Source organism: Electrophorus electricus, chromosome 21, assembly GCF_041902795.1.
Source record: "Electrophorus electricus isolate QZ-2024a chromosome 21, ASM4190279v1, whole genome shotgun sequence".
Taxonomy (NCBI): Eukaryota; Metazoa; Chordata; class Actinopteri; order Gymnotiformes; family Gymnotidae; genus Electrophorus; species Electrophorus electricus.
In genome coordinates, this window is record NC_137517.1 from 5662749 (window position 1) to 5685000 (window position 22252).

At 46.1% G+C, this 22252-nt stretch overlaps 1 protein-coding gene and 1 long non-coding RNA gene across 5 annotated transcripts in view; one reads left to right on the plus strand and one right to left on the minus strand.

Moving 5' to 3' along the window:
- Nucleotides 1–2186: 2186 nt before the first annotated feature.
- Nucleotides 2187–20042, minus strand: cpeb2 (cytoplasmic polyadenylation element binding protein 2). 4 transcript variants are annotated; one of them, XM_035521380.2, is made up of 11 exons: nucleotides 18544–20042; nucleotides 15705–15974; nucleotides 11710–11800; nucleotides 9626–9676; nucleotides 7711–7734; nucleotides 6946–7116; nucleotides 6603–6692; nucleotides 5625–5743; nucleotides 5112–5226; nucleotides 4468–4649; nucleotides 2187–4133 (listed from the first exon to the last, which is right to left on the minus strand). In XM_035521380.2, exons 1-11 carry the CDS (start codon nucleotides 19693–19695, stop codon nucleotides 3906–3908), a joined length of 2493 nt encoding a protein of 830 aa, XP_035377273.1. In that variant the 5' UTR covers nucleotides 19696–20042; the 3' UTR covers nucleotides 2187–3905. The 4 variants fall into 4 exon arrangements, with proteins under 4 accessions (XP_035377273.1, XP_026884705.2, XP_035377274.1 ...); XM_027028904.3 differs by lacking the exon at nucleotides 9626–9676; XM_035521381.2 differs by lacking the exon at nucleotides 7711–7734.
- A 151-nt stretch (nucleotides 20043–20193) lies between these two features.
- Nucleotides 20194–22252, plus strand: part of LOC113589314 (uncharacterized) — a 6066-nt gene continuing 4007 nt past the window's right edge. Inside the window, exons 1-2 of the long non-coding RNA XR_003411956.3 lie at nucleotides 20194–20784; nucleotides 20987–21027. This is a non-coding gene — a long non-coding RNA (uncharacterized LOC113589314). The remainder of the gene's footprint in view (nucleotides 20785–20986; nucleotides 21028–22252) is intronic.

Consider the following 22252-nt stretch of genomic DNA (forward strand, 5'->3'; position numbering starts at 1 on the left):
ATCTATACACAAACTTTGATTTAGAAACTAGGAACATTAACAATATTACAAAGATTTTAGCTTTAAAAATAATTCAAATTAAAATAATATCTTAGCAATTAGCATCATAAAATTATATATTTATATATTTCCACATAAAAATACAAAATAATATTAATGACATATATGAAAAATTATTCCAAGTATTTTGCTACTATTAAAGTAAAATAAAAAAGAATAAAATAAAATAAAATGAAATGAAATAGAAATATGCATGAAAAAGTTTCTCTTTTTGTTAGCAAAACGCTATCCAAAATAACTACAATCATTTACATCAGTACAAAGATATCTGGATTTAAAAATAGTTGCAATGAAAAAACGGGGTTTATCCTTTTCTGACAGTAAAAAATGACACCGTGAATCAGAAATTTGCAAAATATGCAATGAAAAAAATAAATCTGCATTAAAAAGGTATACACTGTAATTCTCACTTTTTTTATACAAACATTAGAAACAGTATTGCACGTCACAACACAGATTCGAGGTTAGTCAGCCTTTCAAAATGTGTTATATTCAAGTTTCTGCGTATCAGTGAGGAGAGACCTGCACGGTCTCAATGCAACCGGGGGGAGAGTCTCAAGTGTTTTCCATGAAAATAAACCCTTGATTTTTTCTTCCTTAAAATAAAAGACATGACAAACTTATATATTAATCATGTTAAAATGAATCATATATTAATATATCACTATACACAATTTCATGGGTGATTCTAAAATATTTTTGTTAAGGATTTCCTTGTATATATATATATATATATATATATATATATATATATATATATATATATATATATATATATATATATATATATATATCTCAACAGAAAGCCTGCTTGTGAACAGAATCATACAAATCATTGCCCAATAATTAGGAAAACGCAGTGTGTAAAATAACTGAAATAGAAAAATACAATCCAAATCAAATAGTTGTCTACAAAAATAGTGAAATAAATATGATCTTGTCATACAAAAAAAAAATAATAATAAAAGACAGGAAAACACAACGCACGTGTACAAGACAACAGCATCCCACACGGAGAAGACGACACAGTACTGATCACAAACTCAAACAGCAGAGAATTAAAGGGATGTGCTGACAATATGAACACTCCCATAAGGGTGTCACTTCCTTCAGCCATTTTAGAAGGCTCAGTAGAATAGCCTTTTTCCTTCATGGGTCTCACTAGTCCTAATGCTGCCATTGGTTCACCCTTCTGATGGACAGCTGTTGGCTCCACCCTGCTGGGCCCTGGCCACATTCCCAGATCACCACAGCTCTTTCAGAGTGCGGCAGTGGGCAGTCACTACTACCACAGATCAGTATGGGCCCAGGATCTTGCACAATGGCATCAAGTTATGAAAAAAGAGACTATTAAATAATAGGACTTACTCAGTAAAGGTAGAATTGAAGACAGTTTCTACGGTACAAAAAAGATTGCTTTTTAGCTCTTAAAATCAAAAGTTTGGCTTTTTAAAACTGACCAGATGATGGATTGAAGTGTACAGCAGAATCCAATAACAATGATCTGCCAGGGATGTACAGAAAATTAGTGCATGTTCTCATGTAAGTAGAAATTTGATGGCCTGAGGATTCGTGACGCATCAACAAATAAATATGTTTTAAAAAAAAACAAAAAACAAAACAGTAAATAAAACACTCCAACTTCTCAATGTGGTAACAGCAGAGACGTAAACAATCAAGTCACAAATACTCAGGACAGCGCTCCAGGGCACTGGATATATTACCAAAGACACAAAAAAAACAGGGATCTAGAGAAAGAGTAGATAGACAGATAACAGAGAAAAGAGAGACCAAACAAACAGAGAGACAGCTAGACAGACAGATAGAGACGAACTAAAAATGAGTACAGTACCAAATGGCTGCCGGAGTGTCCAGCGTCCACTGCTTACAGAGATTGTCCCTAACACTGTTCTACAGAGTTGCACTTGATTACAATGGGAGGGCCCAAGACAACAAGATTTGTGCAGACCAAAAAAGGAAAACATTCGCTACAAAAACATTTACTTTAAAAATATCGATTGGGTTGCTCTCTTTCTTAACTCTTCTAGTTTTAGGTCCATCTCCACCTATATCTGTATTCTAGATCTATGATTCTTGTAAATTTCACACACACACACACACACACACACACACACACACACACACACACACACACACACACACACACACACACACACACACACACACACACACACACACACACACACACACGTTGATAGTTGAAAGACAGCGCAGTCTGGAGCAGGCTGAGTGTCTTTTAAGGAATGGCAGCCTGTGCTCTGGCTTCCTTCGAGTCACCTCCACAAGCACTGATGCCTACAGTAATGGACAACTAGATAAACGGTACATTTAAGTGGCGCAAATCAACAGACCTTCGGCCCGTAGCCGCCACCTGCGGGTGATGTGTCGCAGGCTCTGAATGGAGTGGGAGGGGTTGTTCAGTAGGGCAAAGGCAAAATGTTGAGATGTTCTAACTTTCCTCTTTCTACATCGTAACTAAACTAAAACCTGAATCCATACATAACTAGTCACACGACACAGAGACGAGACACACAAGCACTAGACAGCACACTGCTTCTTCACTAACCATTGATACACAAAATGGTGGAACTCGCTAACCCTAATGACGTTTTTCGCAGAACAATGTATGTAAACAAATTATCACATCAATGCATGCAAAGGTTTTTTTTTTAGTAAGAACTTTCAACTTAGCATTTTGTAATGTTCATTGTTATTGGTATTATCTTATACTTGAGAGTCTAACTTTTTTTTTTTTAATTATCTCTCATGCTACGTAGTGTTCAGTTTATCAATAAAATGAGTCTTATGTCTTTTTTCTGTCCTATACGTGTTGGAAACCTCTATAGCCTACCACATGCAAACGATGCAAGGATACAAACATGCACTTGTTGTTCACTCCACTCCTCCACGGCAACGGTCCGCCTGTTCCAGAATGGACGCTGCATTTTCATTTTCAATGATTCCGTTAAAGATGCCATTAGGTATCACAACTATACATCTATTAATTATATCAGAATTATAGCAGCAAAGCGTCTCATATAGCTTGTGATTAAATTGCTAGGTAGAGCAATAACAAACCAGATCCGCAGGTCTGAGGTATCATTCTTTTTGCAGGTCAAATATGGAGAGCAAAAATAGACGAACTCATTCTTATTTCAGGATTATTCTTTTGTCACTTTTAAGAGCACAAACACAATAGAGGGGAGGGAAAAAAATATTGTTTTCTATGGCAGAAATGGCTCCTTTTCATGCTCACGAGTATTTTGCTACCTTTGGTTGAAGACCCAGGGCAGGCATCAGAGATAACGTCAAGGGTTTTCCAGAGACAATTGCGCACTTTGCCCACTAGGGGGGGGGGGGTAATAGCAGCAGACAGACAGACGGACGGACAAACTAGCTGCCCCCCATGCAAAAAAAACCACAAAACAACAACACTCATATCTACTTTTTAAATCTCACATATAAAAATAATTCGAAAAACTACAAAAAAAAAAAAAATAAAAAAAAATAAAAATTGTTAATCTCCTTTTTTAAAAAACATGAAAGTACCACAAAAAACGGTTCTGAGCCTGAGATGCGGGAGGGGACGTAGGGGAGGAGGAGGAGCAAATGGTGAAGATAAACAAACAAACAAGCAAACAAACAAAAACAAAACAACTGAGGCACGTAGCGTTTCTGGATGCTACAAAAAGATAAAGGTGAATATATTCATAGATCTCTATATACTGTATACTGTTAGGTGCTCTGTACTGATAACTTGGGTTCTAAGCTCTTTTTCTTGCCAAACATGCGGTGCTGTTCCGGACCACCTCGGCGTGGGCGCGCTAGTTCCAGCGGAAGTGGATCTGGCGTGGTCTGTCGGCGCCCTCTTTGACCAGTGGCTTGTGGAACTCGCGGCCGGCACGCGAGTGGATGTTGGCCCAGCAGAACTCGCAGTAGTACTGCAGGCAGGTGACGTTGGCGCAGAAGAAGGGCGCGAACTTGCCCCCACAGCGTGCCCCCTGGCACTCGTCACACAGCTGGTCATCCAGCACGTAGGGCTTCACCTCCACCTGCAGGTGAGGGAGGACACTGTTAAAGGAACCTCAGAGAGAGAGAGCGCGAGCAGGTTAATGACTATATACTTTGGCCTGAACTTAACAGACTTAGTCATTGCTGGTAAAAGAAAAAAAATTATTCGTTTAGCTCGATTTGATAAGTTCCAGTAAGATACCATAGCTTTCCTTCATCAGGCTCTTTTTTTTTCCATGTTCAGATACATACACACTTGCACTAGAACTCCTCTAACTTTTCACATTTACTCTTGGGCACACATACACACCCACGCATGCACCCATGCACCCACAGAGACGCCAAATGAAGCAGAATTCTTATTGGCTCTTGTACCCGTTTGTCAATATCACCGTGCTGCAGCTGGACGAATCGGGCGCTAATGGCTGCGATGTAGCTCTGCTGATTGGAGAAGGCCACACGTCCTGCCCCTTTAGGGTACTTGAGCTCTGGGTCGGTGTCGATTCCCGCATAGCACACACCGCCATACAGACGGTCCATGATCATAGCCAACTCAACTGAAGCATGCAAAAAAAAAAACAAACAAACAAAAAAACCACCTCAAAAAACAAAGTTTCAAATGTTTACATATCACTCACATATCTTAGGTAGCTTAGGTCTGCAGTTTTCATGCAACATCCAATTAAAATACTATAAATACTTATTTCCCATATCTTACTATATTACTGTAAATACTTTTCCCATATATTACTATATTACTGTAAATACTTTTCCCATATCTTACTATATTACAGTTATACTCATCCAGTTATCCTGCTTTCTGTGTGCTAAATCACGTCATGTTAGAGTAGTGAAACTGTACTGAATTATGTAGTGTAGAAAACCCCAGGACATGGCTTGACACTGCAGGACTGGACAGGGGGCAGCTGTCAGACAAAAGCACACAGGACAACCCTCCAAGGACCGGAAAGCCGGAAAAAGATGGTAAAAAGTTGACCGACCACGTGAAAGAGTGCTACCTGCTCTGAGTGGACGTGGCACTCCGCCCACAAAGATGGTCTTGCGGGGGTCCAGGGGCTGGGAGCCGTCCATCACAAAGTCGCTGTCGCTCAGGTTCCACGGACGGATCTGGACCTGAACATCACGATTCACAAGTCAGCGCACACTAATGCCGCATGGTGGCGCTTCTGGCTATAGAGGAAAGAACAAAGACTAAACCAGCTGGTGTTTCGTTTTTATATAACCACCCGGTAACGGAAACTGAGGTTGGATTTCGACAGTGATGAACTGAACAAACTGTTTATAGCTCATGCATTTATCTTTCCCTGAGCTGTCCGATCCCACTCTTCCGAGGAATACGGTCTGGCTGCATTACCGGACGTGTACGCTGAAACTCCATTTGTATGCGTGCTACTCCGCACTGCGGCTGGGGGGTGGGGGGTGGGGGTGGGGAGGTGATTATTTCCTTCAGCTCATTGCAGTGAGCCCGGTTCGGCGGCGCACCCCTGAGCTTGGAGACTGGGCACACTCACGGGCTTGTCTTTGATGGTGGGACTCGACACACACAGGTAGAGCTTGCTGTCCTCCTCTAGACAAGCTTCAATCAGGGCCTGCACTGAACTCTCCTCCTGGAACAGCAGGAAGGCGTAACCTTGGCAACGGGGACCCAAAAAAAAAAAAAAAAAAAAAAAAAAAAAAAAAAGCCTGTCAACTGTCAGCAGCCAATTTTTCCCACAGCTTAGAGTTAGTTCGATGTACAAATGTAAACTTTGCAACATTTACTTGAGAGTAGAAATATTAAAAGACTGAATATGTAGGACACATTCTGGTGGTGAATTATAGGCTTTAATGCCCACGGCTTTGTGAGGATTTTGTATTTCTTTAAGGGACATTTTACCACACACACAAAAACCAGCTTTCTCTGAATATTTTGGGGCTATTGTCAGCATAATGACTCATATACATTTTTATAAAGTATTTTAAATGAATGTATGAACATATTTAAAGGAATTATTTATAATAAAGCAAAGTGCAGTCTCAGTACTGCACACATTTGGTTTTGCAAAGAAAGCTGCTTACTAGAAAATGCTATTTTTCTTTTCATTTGCAATGGTTTCCATGAAGACACTGTCAGCAGAAGCCAAGCCAAACCATTACAACCAGTCAAACCATTATGTCCAGTCTGACTATTAGGACCAGTCTGTTAACTCTATCAATAGTGCTGTGTGGGACTCCATAAGTACTTGATAAGTACTGATTTCTATTCTAACACATTTCTTAAGCTTGGCAAAAAAGTTTGAGTTTGATCTCACCGTTTGTGCTGTATGTCAGACTCATCTGACTGACTCAGAAAAAGACATCTAGTCTCGCTCTCTCTTTTTTTAGGAGAGTTCCAAATGAGGTGTACTTGATGAAATTACCAAAAGCCAAAAGCCTGAGCTGTCAGGCGTGGCCCACGGCTGAAGACCCCCACGGAACGGGCGGCTGGCTGGGTAGTGCTGTGCGATTACCTTTCGGGGGGAAGTAAGACTTGCTCTCTGCCTTATGTGGCCAATCGACCACCAAGTGGCCGAACCGCCGGAAGCTGGACGTGATCTCGTCTGCATTTCAGGGATGAGAAGGCAGGAAATGAGAGCCAGAGAAGAATAAGAAAGAAATTGGGAAATTGGAGACTTCCTGGAAATACGCTGAATTACTTTGGAGACTTGTGTTTGAAAGACGGATTCAAAGTCGATTTTAAGTAAATGAAATAACCCGTTACATTTATTACAACTGTAATAGCAACACAAGGTGAAACACTACAATAAATATTCATTCAAAAAAATAATAATTTTAAAAGGGTTTCCAGCTCACCTTCATCTATGTCTGGGGGGAGGCCACCCACGAACACTTTACGGGAAAACCTTTCCATGCGCTCCCCATTGTGATGTGGGTAACTGGAAGAACCCAAGATCCCTGGAACACCTTGGTTACCATGCCCGTCGTCAAGGAGACCATCATCAATGGGAAACAGGGAGGAACGTCCTGTAGAAGAGACCAGAAAAGCAAGCGAGAGAGATAGAGATAGATAGATAGATAGATAGATAGATAGATAGATAGATAGATAGATAGATAGATAGATAGATAGATAGATAGAATTAAAAGGTAAGGTGATAAAGACAAATGCTTAGACCTACATAAATCTTTCAGCAGGTAGCCCATTTATCCATCAGCATTTCTGCATCTAGAATGGATAACTGACTTGAGAGCATTTTTGCTACATTCCTAAAGCAGCGTTACGTATGCAAAACCGCCAAGACAAGCGGTAACTTGGCAAATCGTCGCACATCGTGCTCAACACCGAGCGCATGACCCGAGCTGAACGCGCTGGCGGCCATTTCACCGCGAGCTGTTTGCTTTAGTGAAAACGGGCCCGCAGATGTTGCTGCGTTCAGCTCGAGGCTGGACAGCGGACGTCAGGCTCCAGGAGGCGGCAAGCTGCGTGTGAGCGCCGTGGTGCATCACTTCCAGCTGCCGTGAGTGCAAGTGTAACACGCACACGCCCGCGCAGACGTTCGCACACTCAGAGACAAGCGCGCGGTTTCAGCCATGCTACCGGGCACAGGAAGTGGACTTTACCTCGCCGTCTCCCGAAGCTCCTTGCTGCGTGTAAACAGAACAGAGTAGAGACAACTATGACACGAGTGGAAGCTTCAACTTAGCGATAACTTCAGTCTGGGTTTACACATAGACGTATGCACACACGCACATATAGACATACAGAGAAGAAACATTTTAAACTGAATGTTTGGTAGTGTGTTTCGATGCAGAATATTGCAGAAAATTGCCCTGTGAAGCTTATTTCAGCAATGACGCGCATTAATAGGCCAAGTGTCTTCATGATGCAGTTTCCTTTTTAAGAAACCGCCTTAAGTCTGATAAAAGCTGGTCAGTGGCCATTATTCATGACAAATTCAATTATCACTAACCCCCCCCCCCCCGTCATGTTACCCATAGTATGCAATCACATGACCAGAACTGAACGAGTCATGTGACCTACTCTGATACGTATCCCCTCAGTCATTTGACTAAACATGAGTTTGGGTGCTGCGATTGTGGAAAACTAGACATGCTATGGACTGCCTGCATTGTTTTTTGCTTGAGTTTAATCGCCACTAACCCGGCACGACCCCGAGCGCCGTTTCATCACCGTGTGCGATGGCCTATGCATTGCTTGCGGTTAGAGCGGGCATAGTCAATTTTAAAATGGAAACAGATCGGCTCACACGCTCTCTTTTGTTGTGACACAACCCGACAGGCTTCTGCGGACACGAAATCGCCACACGAACGTGGCCATGCGGCAGCAGCGGGACCACACGGGCCCTGGCCGGGCCAGAGGCTGGCGCTGGGCGAGAGCTGATTGGCCGGCGCTGCCTTTCCTTGTCCAGTCACAAGCCGCATGCAAATGTAGAACGGGCCCGCATTCTCGAGTGTCTCCGTTCTACGGTGAAGTCATGACTCGGGAACTCTGGAAGGGTCAGTTTTCTTTTTTCGCCGTCCAATGTGGTACACCGGAGACGGGCAGTCACGGCGCAGTTAAAAAGCAGGACGCCGACAAACACAACACACCTGTCGGGCCAACACACGGGAATCCATATTTTTTTTCTACCTAGGGAAACTGCGGACAAAATAAATAAATAAATAAATAAAAGTCGGGAGTCATTTTAAACTTTTTAACTAATAAGCGCTGAACTAAGATCAGCTTTTGCATTTTACAACAATGGTGATAGCAGCGACATGAGCACAGGGAGTGATCTGGGACCAGCTGTCATACGTGCCGCTCAGAAAATACCTCGAAGGTCGCGCAGCCTTGAGTGAACAGGATGGCAGGAAACGTCAGACTCTACACAGAAAAAAAAAAAAGGGCTCGACTCCGCAACGCCACACGCGGCTCTCTGAGACCTCGAGCGATCGTTAGTGCGCTACCAAATATGGAGGACACGCTCTTCGCGAAATTGCACATGACCGAACAGAACGGTGGAGAACCGCAGCTGCAGCGTGCGTGGCAAGTGCATGCGACCTAGACTCCCAAACGGAGCTTATCGTCAGCGCCCCCTGCTGGCCCTGGGTCAAAAGCGGAAACGCGCAACTCAAAATTCTTTCTCTGTTGGCGCCACTTGAGAGTACACGAATCGATTATCTTCGAACGTTAAAAATATGAAACATGGTAAATTAATGAAATACCTTTCGACTGCATGAGCTCGTCCTTAGCCAGACACAGAGAACGAATGCCAAAAGGTGTTTTCAAATGCACGCAATGCGCTTCAACTAAACACCTTCCTATGATGCATGTACATGGTCAACTCCATTTAAGCACGTGTCTGGATACTTGGTGAGCATTTTAATAAACAGCCAATAATTACTCCAGGTCATTTGAAATGATGACACACTTAGACTAAAAGTCCCACGTTGCACTGTAAGACAGGTACTGTGGAAGGGCAGGCAGGGTCAGTAGGGAGGAGCAGTGAGAGATGTGATTGGCTGGTATAATTACCATTGAGCATGAGCAGGCCATCGGCACCAGGATGTGGGCATCCCATGCGGCCTGAACGTGGGAGAGAGACAGACAGACAGACAGACGGAGAGACAGACAGACAGAAAGCTGCATGAGACACATAGACAAATGGGAAAACGGGGTGCTGACAGAATGGCTGAAACAAGGTGAAGCCTCGCAGCTAATGTGAAGGTGGGGTCCTCTGTACTGAGTTCGGTTTGTTGTTCATTGTGACTCATTGCCATGTGATCTGTTCCATGGAGACAGAAACAGTCAGAAATGTCTTGCAGATCAGTGGCACAAACTAGCCCCAACTAGCCCGACGACAACGCCTCGATGGCGCTTCACTCACTGTGCATGTCCCTGGCTAGCCACCCGTTCAATTCAAAACATCCCACATTCACCAACCAAAAAACAGAAGCCTTACCAAATCTGTTATTGATGGAGAACAGAAGCACTTCAGATGGTTATCTACTGAAGGTCTTTCAAGGCTTCTTAGCACATTTACAACATTTTTATCCAAAGCAGCTTACAATTATGACTGAATACAACTTGAGCAATCAAGCATTGATGGTCTTGCTCAGGGAACCAACAGTGGCAACTGGGTGGTGGAGCTTGAACTAGCAACCTTCTGATTACTAGTCAAGTACTTTAACCACTGAGCTACCAGTGGGATCATGAGACTGTTGGATTCTAAGGACTTAATTGAACCATCTTTTGTGTGTTTAACCCCCCCCCCAAAAAGCTTCTAGAAACAGCACTAACTCCTGTTCTACTGAGGGAAACCTACAAATCTCTCTGTCCATGGAAAAACTAAGGCCTTATCTGTTTGTTTTCCATGAGCACTAGTGGCTTTTGCAGCCCAGGCACTGTGCATTCCAAAAGCACAAAGCAGTTTTTCATGTTTCTGAGACTAGAGTCAGCACGTTCTCTGCCGTTAGGACCTCGGGGCATTTTGTCGTGATCTCAGCAGCCTTACTCATGGGCCTAGTTCACACAGAGCATCACAGACCTATCCCCCACCATACCTTAACGTATGGTGCCGTTGGTGTCAAAGTGTCCTAGTTTGAGATTTGTCAGTGCAATGGTCTTTACAGTCAGTGCTTTATTCAGGACACTTCTGTTTGGTTTTCTTGTCCTCTGAGTCCTTGTTGTGTCCTCTCCAGTCAAAGAATGGAATGTTCTAGTTATAATAAACTGTTCATTGGTTAAAAAAAAGAAAAAAAAAAGAAAGAATTAATTTAGATTTGAACACAAAATTAGAGTTCTCTCTCTCCCCATCACACACTCTCTCTTTCTCCATCACTCTCTCTCTCTCTCCCCATCCCTCTCTCCCCATCACTCTCTCTCCCCATCACTCTCTCTCCCCATCACTCTCTCTCCCTCTCTCTCCCTCGCTCTCTCCCTCCCTCCCTCACTCTCTCCCTCTCTATCATTCTCTATCACTCTCTCTCCCTATCACTCTCTCTCCCTCTCTCTCCCTCCCTCCCTATCACTCTCTCCCTCTCTCCCTATCACTCTCTCCCTCTCTCTCCCTCCCTCCCTCCCTATCACTCTCTCTCCCTCTCTATCACTCTCTATCACTCTCTATCACTCTCTCGCCACACCCCCCTGCAGTGAGCACAGCCGCTTATGACAGCAGGGGGCAGGTCAGAGTAGTACTGCAGTACACAGCCACACCCAGGCCTCAGCCTAACACTCTGCTCCAGCTCCCAGTACCACACAGGGACGTTTCCTGAACAAACAGGCTACCAAGCAAAACATCCTGAGGTTTCAGGGGCTCAGTCACATGTACTGGAACACGGATTAATATGAACTCGTTTACATGAATCAAAAAGAATTCCCAAAACTGATCACCAGCTCACCGGATTGTGCTGTGGTCCAGTCAACCTCTCAGTGGCTGACTGTGACTAACTGAACAAATGGCTTTGCTGGTTTCTGCAGAAAAAAAAACACTGCTGACAAATGGCCTTCCGTCCGGGGGGAGAGGTTTCTGAACGCTGGTAATTCAGCAGGCCGGGTCTGTGACGGGAGGCGAGGTCTTATTAGTGAGCGCGGGGTCGGAGGCAGGAAGTGGGTCTTACCCTTCAGAGGGTCCTGCTCGGCCCTGATGATGTCGATCAGAGAACTCTCCAGTGAGTGCATGTTCAGGCTGTCGTACATTCTGCTCCGATCCTGCAAGAAAGAACGAAAAAGAGAGAGAAAGAGAGAGAGAGAGAGAGCGAGCACGCACACAGAGAGAAAGAGTCAGTGTTCTAGCTCCGTGCACCCACGAGGAAACCACGGCGACCTAGTCCGCAACTTTACAGGATTACATGGATGTAGCCAAGTGCTTGCTGAGACATTCCTTCTGCGCTGGTTCATGTGAGATGAGATCCAGGGAATGCTGACCTTCAGAACATCCACCACACATTGTGTGAGTGAGTGTGTGCGTGCGTGTGTGTGTGTGTGTGTGTGTGTGTGTGTGTGTGTGTGTGTAAGGCAGATAACATCTCTTTCTACTTTGCTATAAATGTCAGAAGGGCATCCTATGCTGTTGCTCTGAAACTATTTTAGTACACTAGTAGTATACATACACACCCACACACACACGTGCAGGCACACTATGTTCTGACACGACTGTATGTGGAAGCATTGGATGCGTCAACAGAGGCCATGAAAACCATGTCTGGGACCAGAAGCTAAGCTCTTGGCTGACTGCGCCAGGTTCAGTTCTGACCACTCCATCCGCTCACGCCTCTCCTACCGTGAGTGCCTTTATTCTCCATGGCTGCCTGAACTACATAACACTCCTCTCTTCCACATTCGCGCATGGCTCACTTCTCCAAGAGTCAACCCTGTCCAGGAACAGACTGCGCTATTTAAAGAGGACTGTCCTTTAAAAAGTGCTTTGTAGTCCAGCAGGTGCTTTGAATCAAATCACAAAAAAGTGGCCACACAAAGCATGGGCTTGTTTTTCTGGCCCAGATTTGAGCTAAATGTTAACTGAAATGGAAAAGCCTTGTGTGGTTTAGCTCTGACTCAGTGCTGGAGTGGTTGAGAAGAACAGTGTCCCATTGCCTGAGCCGTCTACATCTTCTGAGTCTCTGCTCATTACAGAACAGTAATAGTGGCCGGTATTCAGCTAAGGACTGTGTTGCTGTAGCACTGTTGGAGCTGATGGGCAGATTGTTTTAACGGGCTGTTGTCTCCGCCTGTGTGGAGCGGGACACCAACAGTACCCTGTTAAAACAATCCACTAAGGGCATATTCCCACGCTCCCACTCCCCGGTTAAAGGCTCAGTCCTGTGCCAAGCCCCCCCAGGAAAAGCTTGGTCCCGTGCCCACCCCCCCGTTAAAGGCTTGGTCCTGCGTTCTTCAGACTAACCTTTCTACCTCTCTCTCTCTCTGAGTCTTATCATTCAAATCACACTTATATTGGAAGCCCATACTTACAAGGGCAGCTGCTGATCTCATTCTCAGTGACTGGTGTTCGTTATATGTGTCTCAACGACCGGTGTTTGTGATGCGTGTTTCAAGGACCGGTGTTCGCGACGCGTGTCCCAACGACCGGTGTTCGTTATACGTGTCGCAACGACCGGTGTTCGTTATACGTGTCGCAACGACTGCTGTTCGTTATACGTGTTTGCGGTCAGCAGATTTTTCTGTTGTTTTCTAAGTACAGAAAAATACATAAAAACATACATGTCCACATGAATGGAGCAGATGCTATATAATGCCATCTGTCTGCCATATATATCACGACTACAGCTGACCAATTGCCCAACGCTCACGCGCCCACACACACATGCGTGCATACACGCACGCACGCACGCACGCACAGACAGCAGGAAGGATGTCACATCCACAAGGCTCCTGTAACAACCTGTCACAGACACTGGTTTCCTAATGGTTTCTGGATTCCTTTAAATGGTTTGGGCTCAGCTCTGGACCAGCTCTTTCCAGAGCAGTGCCGACCCTCAGCGCTCCGGCCCCCTCGGCACACAGCGCTGCTGGGGAAGTGTTAGCGAGACCAAAGATAGCATTAGCACTAGTTGCCAAAAATAAAGAGGGTGAGAAACAGCTGAACACCAGGCGCGTGTCAGAGACACACAGAACCCAAAGCCCAACTGTCAGTGTGAGATCTCTCAGAACACTGCCAGTCCCTACACTGTCTGGAGCGCAGACTGTGACCAGTATCAATAAATGTCTAATTAATCTATATGGAACAGTTTGATAGGACACAGAGATTATGTTTCTCAGTTCAAGATTATGTATGTTTCTCTCTCTCTCTCTCTCTCTCTCTCTCTCTCTCTCTCTCTCTCTCTCTCTCTCTCCCCCCCTAACTCATATATTCTCCTCCCATCTTTCTGTACCCCTGTCCGGCTGTTTATCTCAATGCCCCCCCCCCCAACCCCCGCCGCCCAGAGTCACAAGCGTGAGACAAACGGAAATCTGGGAAGGAGGGCGAGCAGAGGAGACATGTGAGGAATGAGAGGCATTCCAAACTCCAGGAAGGGCGCAGGAACGAGGAAGAGGAGAAAGTGACGAGGCACGGTCAGTCGGAAACACACGAGCAGAAAAACACGCCGGCCTGTCGCCAGGCAACACACACAGCGCTGGAAAGATCCTTTAAAGGACTCCTCCACCACAGAGAAGAGCTGGCTTAACTTGGTCTGAAATGTCAAGTAATTGCACACGTACTCATCCCATTGTGGATATGGCTTATGCTACACCTGTCATACACTTCATGCCATAAACAAGAATCTCTCGATTCTTACACGAACCGATATGGTCAAAGTTCCACTCAAAGTTTCTGCAATCAACTGGATTTCACAATCATGGAAGTCATCTGAGAGGGATCATATTAGTTGCCATTAGTAACACAAAACCTATAGCTACACTATATGGAAGATAAGGTGACATAGATCACCAAAGTATATATGGAAAATGGACGCACCCAAAGATACAGTAAGCAATACCTCCACATTTGGTTTTTGAGTCAGACACTGAGTAATCAGATACTCATTTGCATTTAATCCTGTGCACAGTTCACCTCGGGAAGCAGATCCACCATGTTGCTGGATCAACAGTTGCCAATGGGAACAACTGTGTTGCCCAGCTGGCACTAACTGGTAAAACCTGCACCCAACCCGTCCCTCCATGAAAAGCTGACATGGGAATGGGGAAGCTGGACCTAATTCACCTCTACACACAGAGCTTGCTGAAGGCCCGTCTGCTTTAGTGACCTAAAGCAGGGCTCTGCCGGGCCGGACAGACATGAGCACACAGATGGGTGAATGAAGGAGGCAACCGCATGAATACAGACAAATGCACGTGCTCGCGTGTGGCTGAGATCGAGATGAGGTTAGCAGACACAATGGTTAGCCTATGAAAGATCCCCTTACACGCTGATGACACACAGACACAAAACACACACACACAGACACACACACACAGACACACACACACAGACATACTTTTTCCTCTTTTATACTGGGATTATTTCTGTCTCAATCTATTATGAGTCCTTTAACCAATTCTCCATTTGACCAAACTCCACAAACTTTTAAAGAAGCAGAGAATCCACACTGGATCCTATGACTGGATGTGACTGAATGTGACTGAATGACTCGACATGACTGAATCTGGGTGAATCTGACTGTACATGACTGAATATGACTGGATATGACTGAATGTGACTGGACATGACTGAATCTGACTGGACCGGATTTAATCAGACTGCACATGACTGGACATGACTGAATCTGACTGAATCTGACTGGACATGACTGAATATGACTGAATATGATTGGAGATGACTGAATATGACTGGACATGTAAATGTAATGTAAAACATGACTGAATCTGACTGGTCTCTAATATGATGAGGTGTGTTGTTCTGCACCTTGGTCGCAGCGACCATGCCGTGATTCTGACGCGTTTTTAAGTTTGGATGGTTTCCCAACTCTTCTTTTGCTACCATCCACTGAAGCACCTACCACACAAACACCTGCATGCATGTGCGCGCACACACACACACACACACGCACATACACACACACACACACACACACACCAGCGTCTGTGTTGTTCGCACCTGCAGAGGCAGCAGTGTGTTGCAGTTGCTGTCTGTGCGGAACACGGTCTCCTCAATCCAGGACTTGGGCCCCAGGGCTGAGCTGGAGCGGGGGAACTTTGGCGGCGCGATGACGTTGCTGGAGAATGGCTTCTTCATGGGGGAGACCTGGCTGAGAGAGCCAGGCATACCCATGCCACCCCCACGCCGGTGGTCTCTTCCCCAGGACATGCCCCCAGAGTTCCAGCCACTCCCCTGGGTGCCGCCCCACAGGGACTGTTTCATCATGGGCTATTGCGGAAGAGACAGAGGGAGAGTTTATTGAGTTCAGGTGTTTCAGCCATATCTATTGTTAAAAGGAGCATAAAATCAAATCCATAACCATGCAATTTCCATAGACAAACACTGCATGCAGTAGCATGAGTCATAGAGAAGAGCTCAGTGAGTTTAAATGTGCATAAACTCATCCAAATCACCTATTATCTGTTACATCACTCCCTGCAAATTCCCAAACTCACTCTGAAAGCAACATCAACACAACACCTGGGCATCAAGACCTTTAGGGGCTTCGATGGCCAGGCAGGGGCACACAATCCTAAAATGACTGTGTGCCCTGTGCCAAGGGAGGTGGGCTGAAGGGTAAAGCAAGCTGGACCCTGGTGTGGAAACGCGTTCTCTCGAGTGAAGAATCGCGCTTCACTCCCTGACAGCCCAATGGGTGACTCTGGGTTTGGTGAATGTAAGGACAACCCTACCCACCAGAACGCACGGTGCCATTGGTTCAGCAGCACGATTATGTTCTGCGGGTGTATTTCAGGGTTTGGCTTTGTCCCCTTAGTTCCAGGGAAGGGCTATTGTAATGCTCCAGCACACAAAAAACATTTTAGACAGTTATATGCTTCCGATTTTGTGACGACTGGTTTTTTGGAAAGTCCTTTCCAAACACACACATGTGTGTCCCAGCGCACCAAGCAAGGTCTGTAAAGACATGGCTTGATGGCTTTGGTGTGGAGGAACTCCAGTGACCTGCACAGGACCATGATCTCAGGCCCGCTGAACAACAGGGACTGGAACGTTGTCTGCAAGCCTGCATCAGTGCCTGATATCACAAATGCTCTTTTGACTGAATGGGCACAAATTGGCACAGACACACCCAAATGAGGGTGCCAGCTCCATTGTAATATCCTTGGCTCTGGAACGGGATGTCCAACAAGTTTACACAGGTGTGATGGTTAGTTGTCCACATACTTTTGGCCATATGTGAACACGCGCGCATGCTCAAGAGTGCGTGTGCGCGCGCGCGTTTGGGTCTGACCACTGGTCCGTGCAGAAGCAGTAAGAAGCTTTAGAGCTTTGCGTCTAATTCTAATTGCATAGTGACTTCAGCAACACATACTCTTTCTCTCTCTCTCTCTCACACACACACACACACACACACACACACACACACACACACAGACACACAAACAACTTACAAATGAAATAGGTTACACACTTAAATGTTTCTAAACACACATGCATTGAATGTAGCTGGGTACATTGGTGTGTGTGTGTCTGTGTGTGTGTGTGTTTGTGTTTGTTCCTTCACGTTGTGCACTGTTCCTGATCTCTCTAATGCGTATTTGCCACACCCATCGACATAACCTACAACGTCCACGTGTATAATTAGATATCGGAGTGTGTGTGTGTGTGTGTGTGTGTGTGTGTGTGTGTGTGTGTGTGTGTGTGTTTAGGTAATAATAACGATGCTGTCTAGACATTGGGAAAGAAAGCGTGAGCTGTTTTCCAAATTGCTGCAATCCAGGGGAGTAAACGATAATGCATGCATTCCGAACAAATACACACACGCACGCACGCACGCACACACACATGCACACATGCGCACACACACACAGTGGGTAGACAACGGTTGCAGATTTCTACCACAGTAACAATCTGAGTGTGTATCATTTTGTATAATTAGACATTGTATATATGGAGATGGTAGCTAGAACACACAATAATTTCCTTCTCTCTCTCCTGTAGACCATCTGTTGCCTCACATGCATATGCGTGCACTCGCACACACACACACACACACACACACATACACACACGCACGCACATGCATACACACACACGCACACGCACACGCATACACACGCACGCACATGTGGGGGCCCTAGCTCGCTTAGTCTAATTCTAAACCAAATGTACTTTTTCCTCTTGCCTGGAAGATATAATAGATTGTACAGTACAAGACAACTGCAAAGTAGCAGTCTGGACTATATAATTATTCTTTATTCTTATAGGTAAGCAAGTGAAAACGCAATATTAACATCAACATTCTCATTAAGGGCTTACAAACACACGCAGGCGCGGCTGCACGCACGCACACTCACCCACGCGCGCGCGTCCTTGAGGCCTCTGCGTATGTCACGTGAAGCCTTTTAACAATTTCACGTCTCGCGAACGGCGTGTTATTGACAGGAAACGACTCTGCCAGCGCGGATGACCTCTTAATACCGCAAACAATTAAGGTGCACGCTCAGATGAACGGGCCCTATCTGGACGAGAGCGTGCCAGGGGCCTTCTCCTAGCCCGTGCGGAGTGACGCACTGACCGGGCGCATTTGCATTCACCGCACAAATTTCACAATGGCTCGTTTCCACCCCTTCCAATAACGTGGGAACGGTATTACATCTTTCCGGCGATAATTACACAGTAATGGTCGTAGAAAAACCAGAGCTACTGTGACAGATCTTATGCATGCATTTAATTGGCATTATTCGCATCGTTATGACCTTTGGTGACATTAAGGTGCACACGGATAATGTGTTCGGTTTTTATCCAGACGTTTATCCGCGGAAGGTTTTCTCACCTGGTGATGGTTGTAGTTGTTTCTTTGCTGCAGGAACGCGCCCTGCTGAGGGTGCATCTGCGGACTGACCGGGGACCGGCGGCTCTGTGGCGGCTGGGGGGGGACGTTGATCTGCGGCGAGAAAGGACTGTTGAAGCCCTGCAAGTTAATGCCGGCGCACGGGTTAGCCGACACTGGCGAGAAACTCTGGAAGAAGCCGGTGTTAATGGAGGAGGGGATCCCCGGGTAGAAGTTGTTGTCGGGTTCGGTGCTGGGCGCAGGGTTCAGAGCGTTTGAGTGACTCGCGTTTGCCGCACTAGAAACAGGCGGTGGGGGTGAGCTCGTCTGGACCGACCACGGTGTTCCGAAACCGGGGAGGGTGGGGGAAGCCGAGCCGCCCCCGGGGTTCTGGATTTCTTGATGGGGGAGGTTCGGAAAACCCGCTCCGATTCCTCCGGCCAGCAGGCCGCCGCCCGCGGTGCTGTTGCCGTTTATGAGGTGAGCGCTGGGGGACTCCATTCGGATCTTAACCTTGTTAGGACTCACGGACGTCGGCGACGGCGACGCGGCGGATACCGCGTCGGTCGCTGCCTCCTCCAGCAGCGGGCCGTGAGCTTGACCGTGGCCCGCGTCCGCGCCAAGGTGCGGTTCAGCGGCGTAGGGCTGCGGCAGGTGGCAGGAGAATTCTCCCAGGGGTGGAGGCGGCTCCTGGCAGTCCAAGTCAGGTTGCTGATGACTTAACTGCCGCTGTGCTTTCCGGTCGTGCTGAAGGTCACAGAAGGACTGCGACGGACCAAACTGGGCTCGACCCCCGCTTTTGAAATCGGAGAAGCGGCTCAGCGCGTCGTAGTCCGAACGGTTACCACTACGGCCGTTGCCGCCGGCTTGCGGTGGCTCGGCCGCGTTTCCGTTGTCGTTTTGCACGGCCGACGGGAGCTGATGCGAGGCTGTCAACCTCACGGGCTCATCCTGCATGTTTTGCTGATGCACAGCGACCGGCGAGAACGGAGGGGACTCGGCGCTGGCGCAGGACACTGACGGCGAAGTGGCGGAGAAGTGGTCGAGAGCAACCGGAGAGGGGGTCGAGTACGATCTAAATACGCCTCCGCCGAACAGTGTAGTGCTGCTGTTTATAGTCGCTGTCTGTAGCAAGCCAAACCCGTAATCACCCATTTATTTGCGTAAAAATACAAAAAAAAACAACAAAACCCTAGCTTGCGTATCCACAGCCTTGTGAAGAACAAAAAGGAGAACGCACGGTAACCTCTGTCGCGCAGCTTTTAACTTCCTACACCATACGGCGGGAGAAGGAGGAGCTTTGGTGCAGTCGGTCGTCGATTCTCAATAAATATGGTAGTCTGCTGTCAGCCTTGTTATCTGTGGCAATCTTACGTTTTATTATTGTTGTTGTTGCTATTGTTATTTTTTTGTCTTTTTTTCTTAGCCGTGAGTCCTCTCCGACCGACCGTGCATCCTCCTCCTCGCGTTACCGGCTGATCTCCTGCGGCAGTGGATTAAAGTGCCTCCGCGCACGTCACGAGCGCGTCACGGTTTTCGTCCCGGGACCCCGCCCCATTCGGGTGCGCGCTCCAGCTGCAGAGGAGCGCCGCAATGTTTACGTCATTCGATTCGTTATTCATGAGGTGCAGTAGCTCGCGCCGTCGCCGAGGCTCGGGCTCGCCGGTAAAGAGCGCTCGGGGATGTTCCTCGAGCTCGCGAGGTTTGGGCCCGTGACACCCGTTAAGACGCACGGGGCTTACACCCGTCGTTTCGGCATTGGGCTCCGTGTGCTGCGACATGGCTGCATGCACAGAATTAACGCAGATCTCAATAAGTCATTAATTCCTTGAAGCATCTGCATATGAGACGCTCTTTGTGCGTTATTCATCTTGCCCAGTTATTATTGAACTCGTCTATTATTAGTGGCAGAGCATTCATGCTATTCAACCTATAAAGCCATTTGCAACAAAATCAGCCGTTTATATTCGATTTGCTCTAAGCGCGCACAGCACCGCTCTGCATATAGGAGCAAGCGGAGAGACGGACCCGGCGTGCACGCCAGGCAGCGTCACGATGCGCAGTGACGTTCTGCGCTAAAAATAGCTTCTTAAAATGCAACCGGGCGTCTGGGTGTCATGCTTTATGCATGCTTAAGCGGCAGCCTCATTCTTTTGAAGGCGCATTTTCTGTCGCCTGCGTCCATCGCTTTGAATGATCCGACCATGTCTGACAGATGCGATCGATTGTTTCTTCTAGGTCAAGGTAGTTTCGTTTTAGCCTTATTTCTTATGCAGTGCGTTGGTGGTTGGCATCACTAACCTACTGGTGGGATATAGAAAAAGAAATGCCCAGTATGACCAGTTAAAGATCAGTGAAGCTTTTTACAGGGTCCTGTTTTGAGATTAGTATAAGACTACTGCATCTACGCTATTAACTTTACTCCTATGCTATTAAAACAATTTAGACCATTTCACAGCAGTGAAGTAAACCTGAGGCTAAACAGAGGTGAGTCCAGAAAATGCATTGTTTTCTCTTTAAAGTTCTCATTAGGAACCCTTCGAGTCACTGATCAAATCACACCATGATAAGCCTCTGGCTTGGTAACACTGATCGGGCAATCATTAAGCCAATCAGTGATGGAGCCCTCAGTAAAGGTTACCATTACAACAAGTGTATTTACGTGATAGCTAAACCCATCAAAAGAGACCTTCGTACATGAAAGGGTAGCCTGCTCGAGATTGTGAGGAAAGTTTGATTAGCGTTCATAAAATCTCGACAAAGAAAAATAAGATAGGTACATATGAACAGCTACTAATGTGGCTGTAATATGAATATTATAGTGAAAGAAGGATTTCCATTGCTGACAGTTCGTCAGGAAAGAGGTCTACAGAAGGGGATGACAAAATTCAGGGTGCACTGATATGGCAAGATATTGCATTTATATGGTTCTGCATAATGCTTCCGCTGGTGCATATATGTGGAATCACTGTTTCTGCTCGATACTGGAGAACCACAAATGACTTTTTAATTGAGCCAACACTTAAAGATGAAGTTATATCACAACATTATTTCCAGTGCTGTCAGGACAGTGGGGCAAAATATCAAGAACTGCTTTACTTGGACAAAAAGACACAGGACAAGGGTGCAAAGCACCCTGGAACAGGGGCCACGGGGTGATCAGCGCAGGCATACGGGAGGTGTACGGGAAGTGACTATAACAGGATGAGGAGGACACCAGGAAAACACACACACACACACACACACAGACAATCTAATTTACACATCGTCATCCTACAGAGATGAAACAGCACTGTTTTTACGCACAACCAAAGGCCAGCTGGCGCTTTCATTGTGCGTGCGTGCGCGCGCGCGCGCGTGTGTGTGTGTGTGAGTGAGTGAGACGGGGGTGGAGAGACACAGACAGACAGACAGAAGACTGAATGATCCCGTTAGTGAGCAGAAGCGCACAAGATAGCCAAACGCTCATCTGCTTCCTCAAAAACATATATATCACACTTTAGTGATGATACATGGAATGTTTTCTCAGCACTTTTTATGGGTCAAATTACAGACAAAAATGTAATAAACGGATAAAAAATAAGTGCAAAAGAGATTTTGATATTATAGTGTATAGGAAGTGTATGTAATGTTTATGTAAGCATATGTGGCATGTTTTTTAATAATATTTTGTTGATTATTTTTGTTCATATTAGTAATTATTGACAACTAC

Excerpts from the sequence above, each read along its gene's own strand:
- cpeb2 (XM_035521380.2), bottom strand. The coding sequence starts at position 19,695 with ATGGGTGATTACGGGTTTGGCTTGCTACAGACAGCGACTATAAACAGC. Across the intron at positions 6,693-6,945 it reads CCCCCCAGACATAGATGAAG|ACGAGATCACGTCCAGCTTC; the intron begins GTGAGCTGGAAA and ends CCTGAAATGCAG. Across the intron at positions 4,650-5,111 it reads GCCACGTCCACTCAGAGCAG|TTGAGTTGGCTATGATCATG; the intron begins GTAGCACTCTTT and ends TGCATGCTTCAG.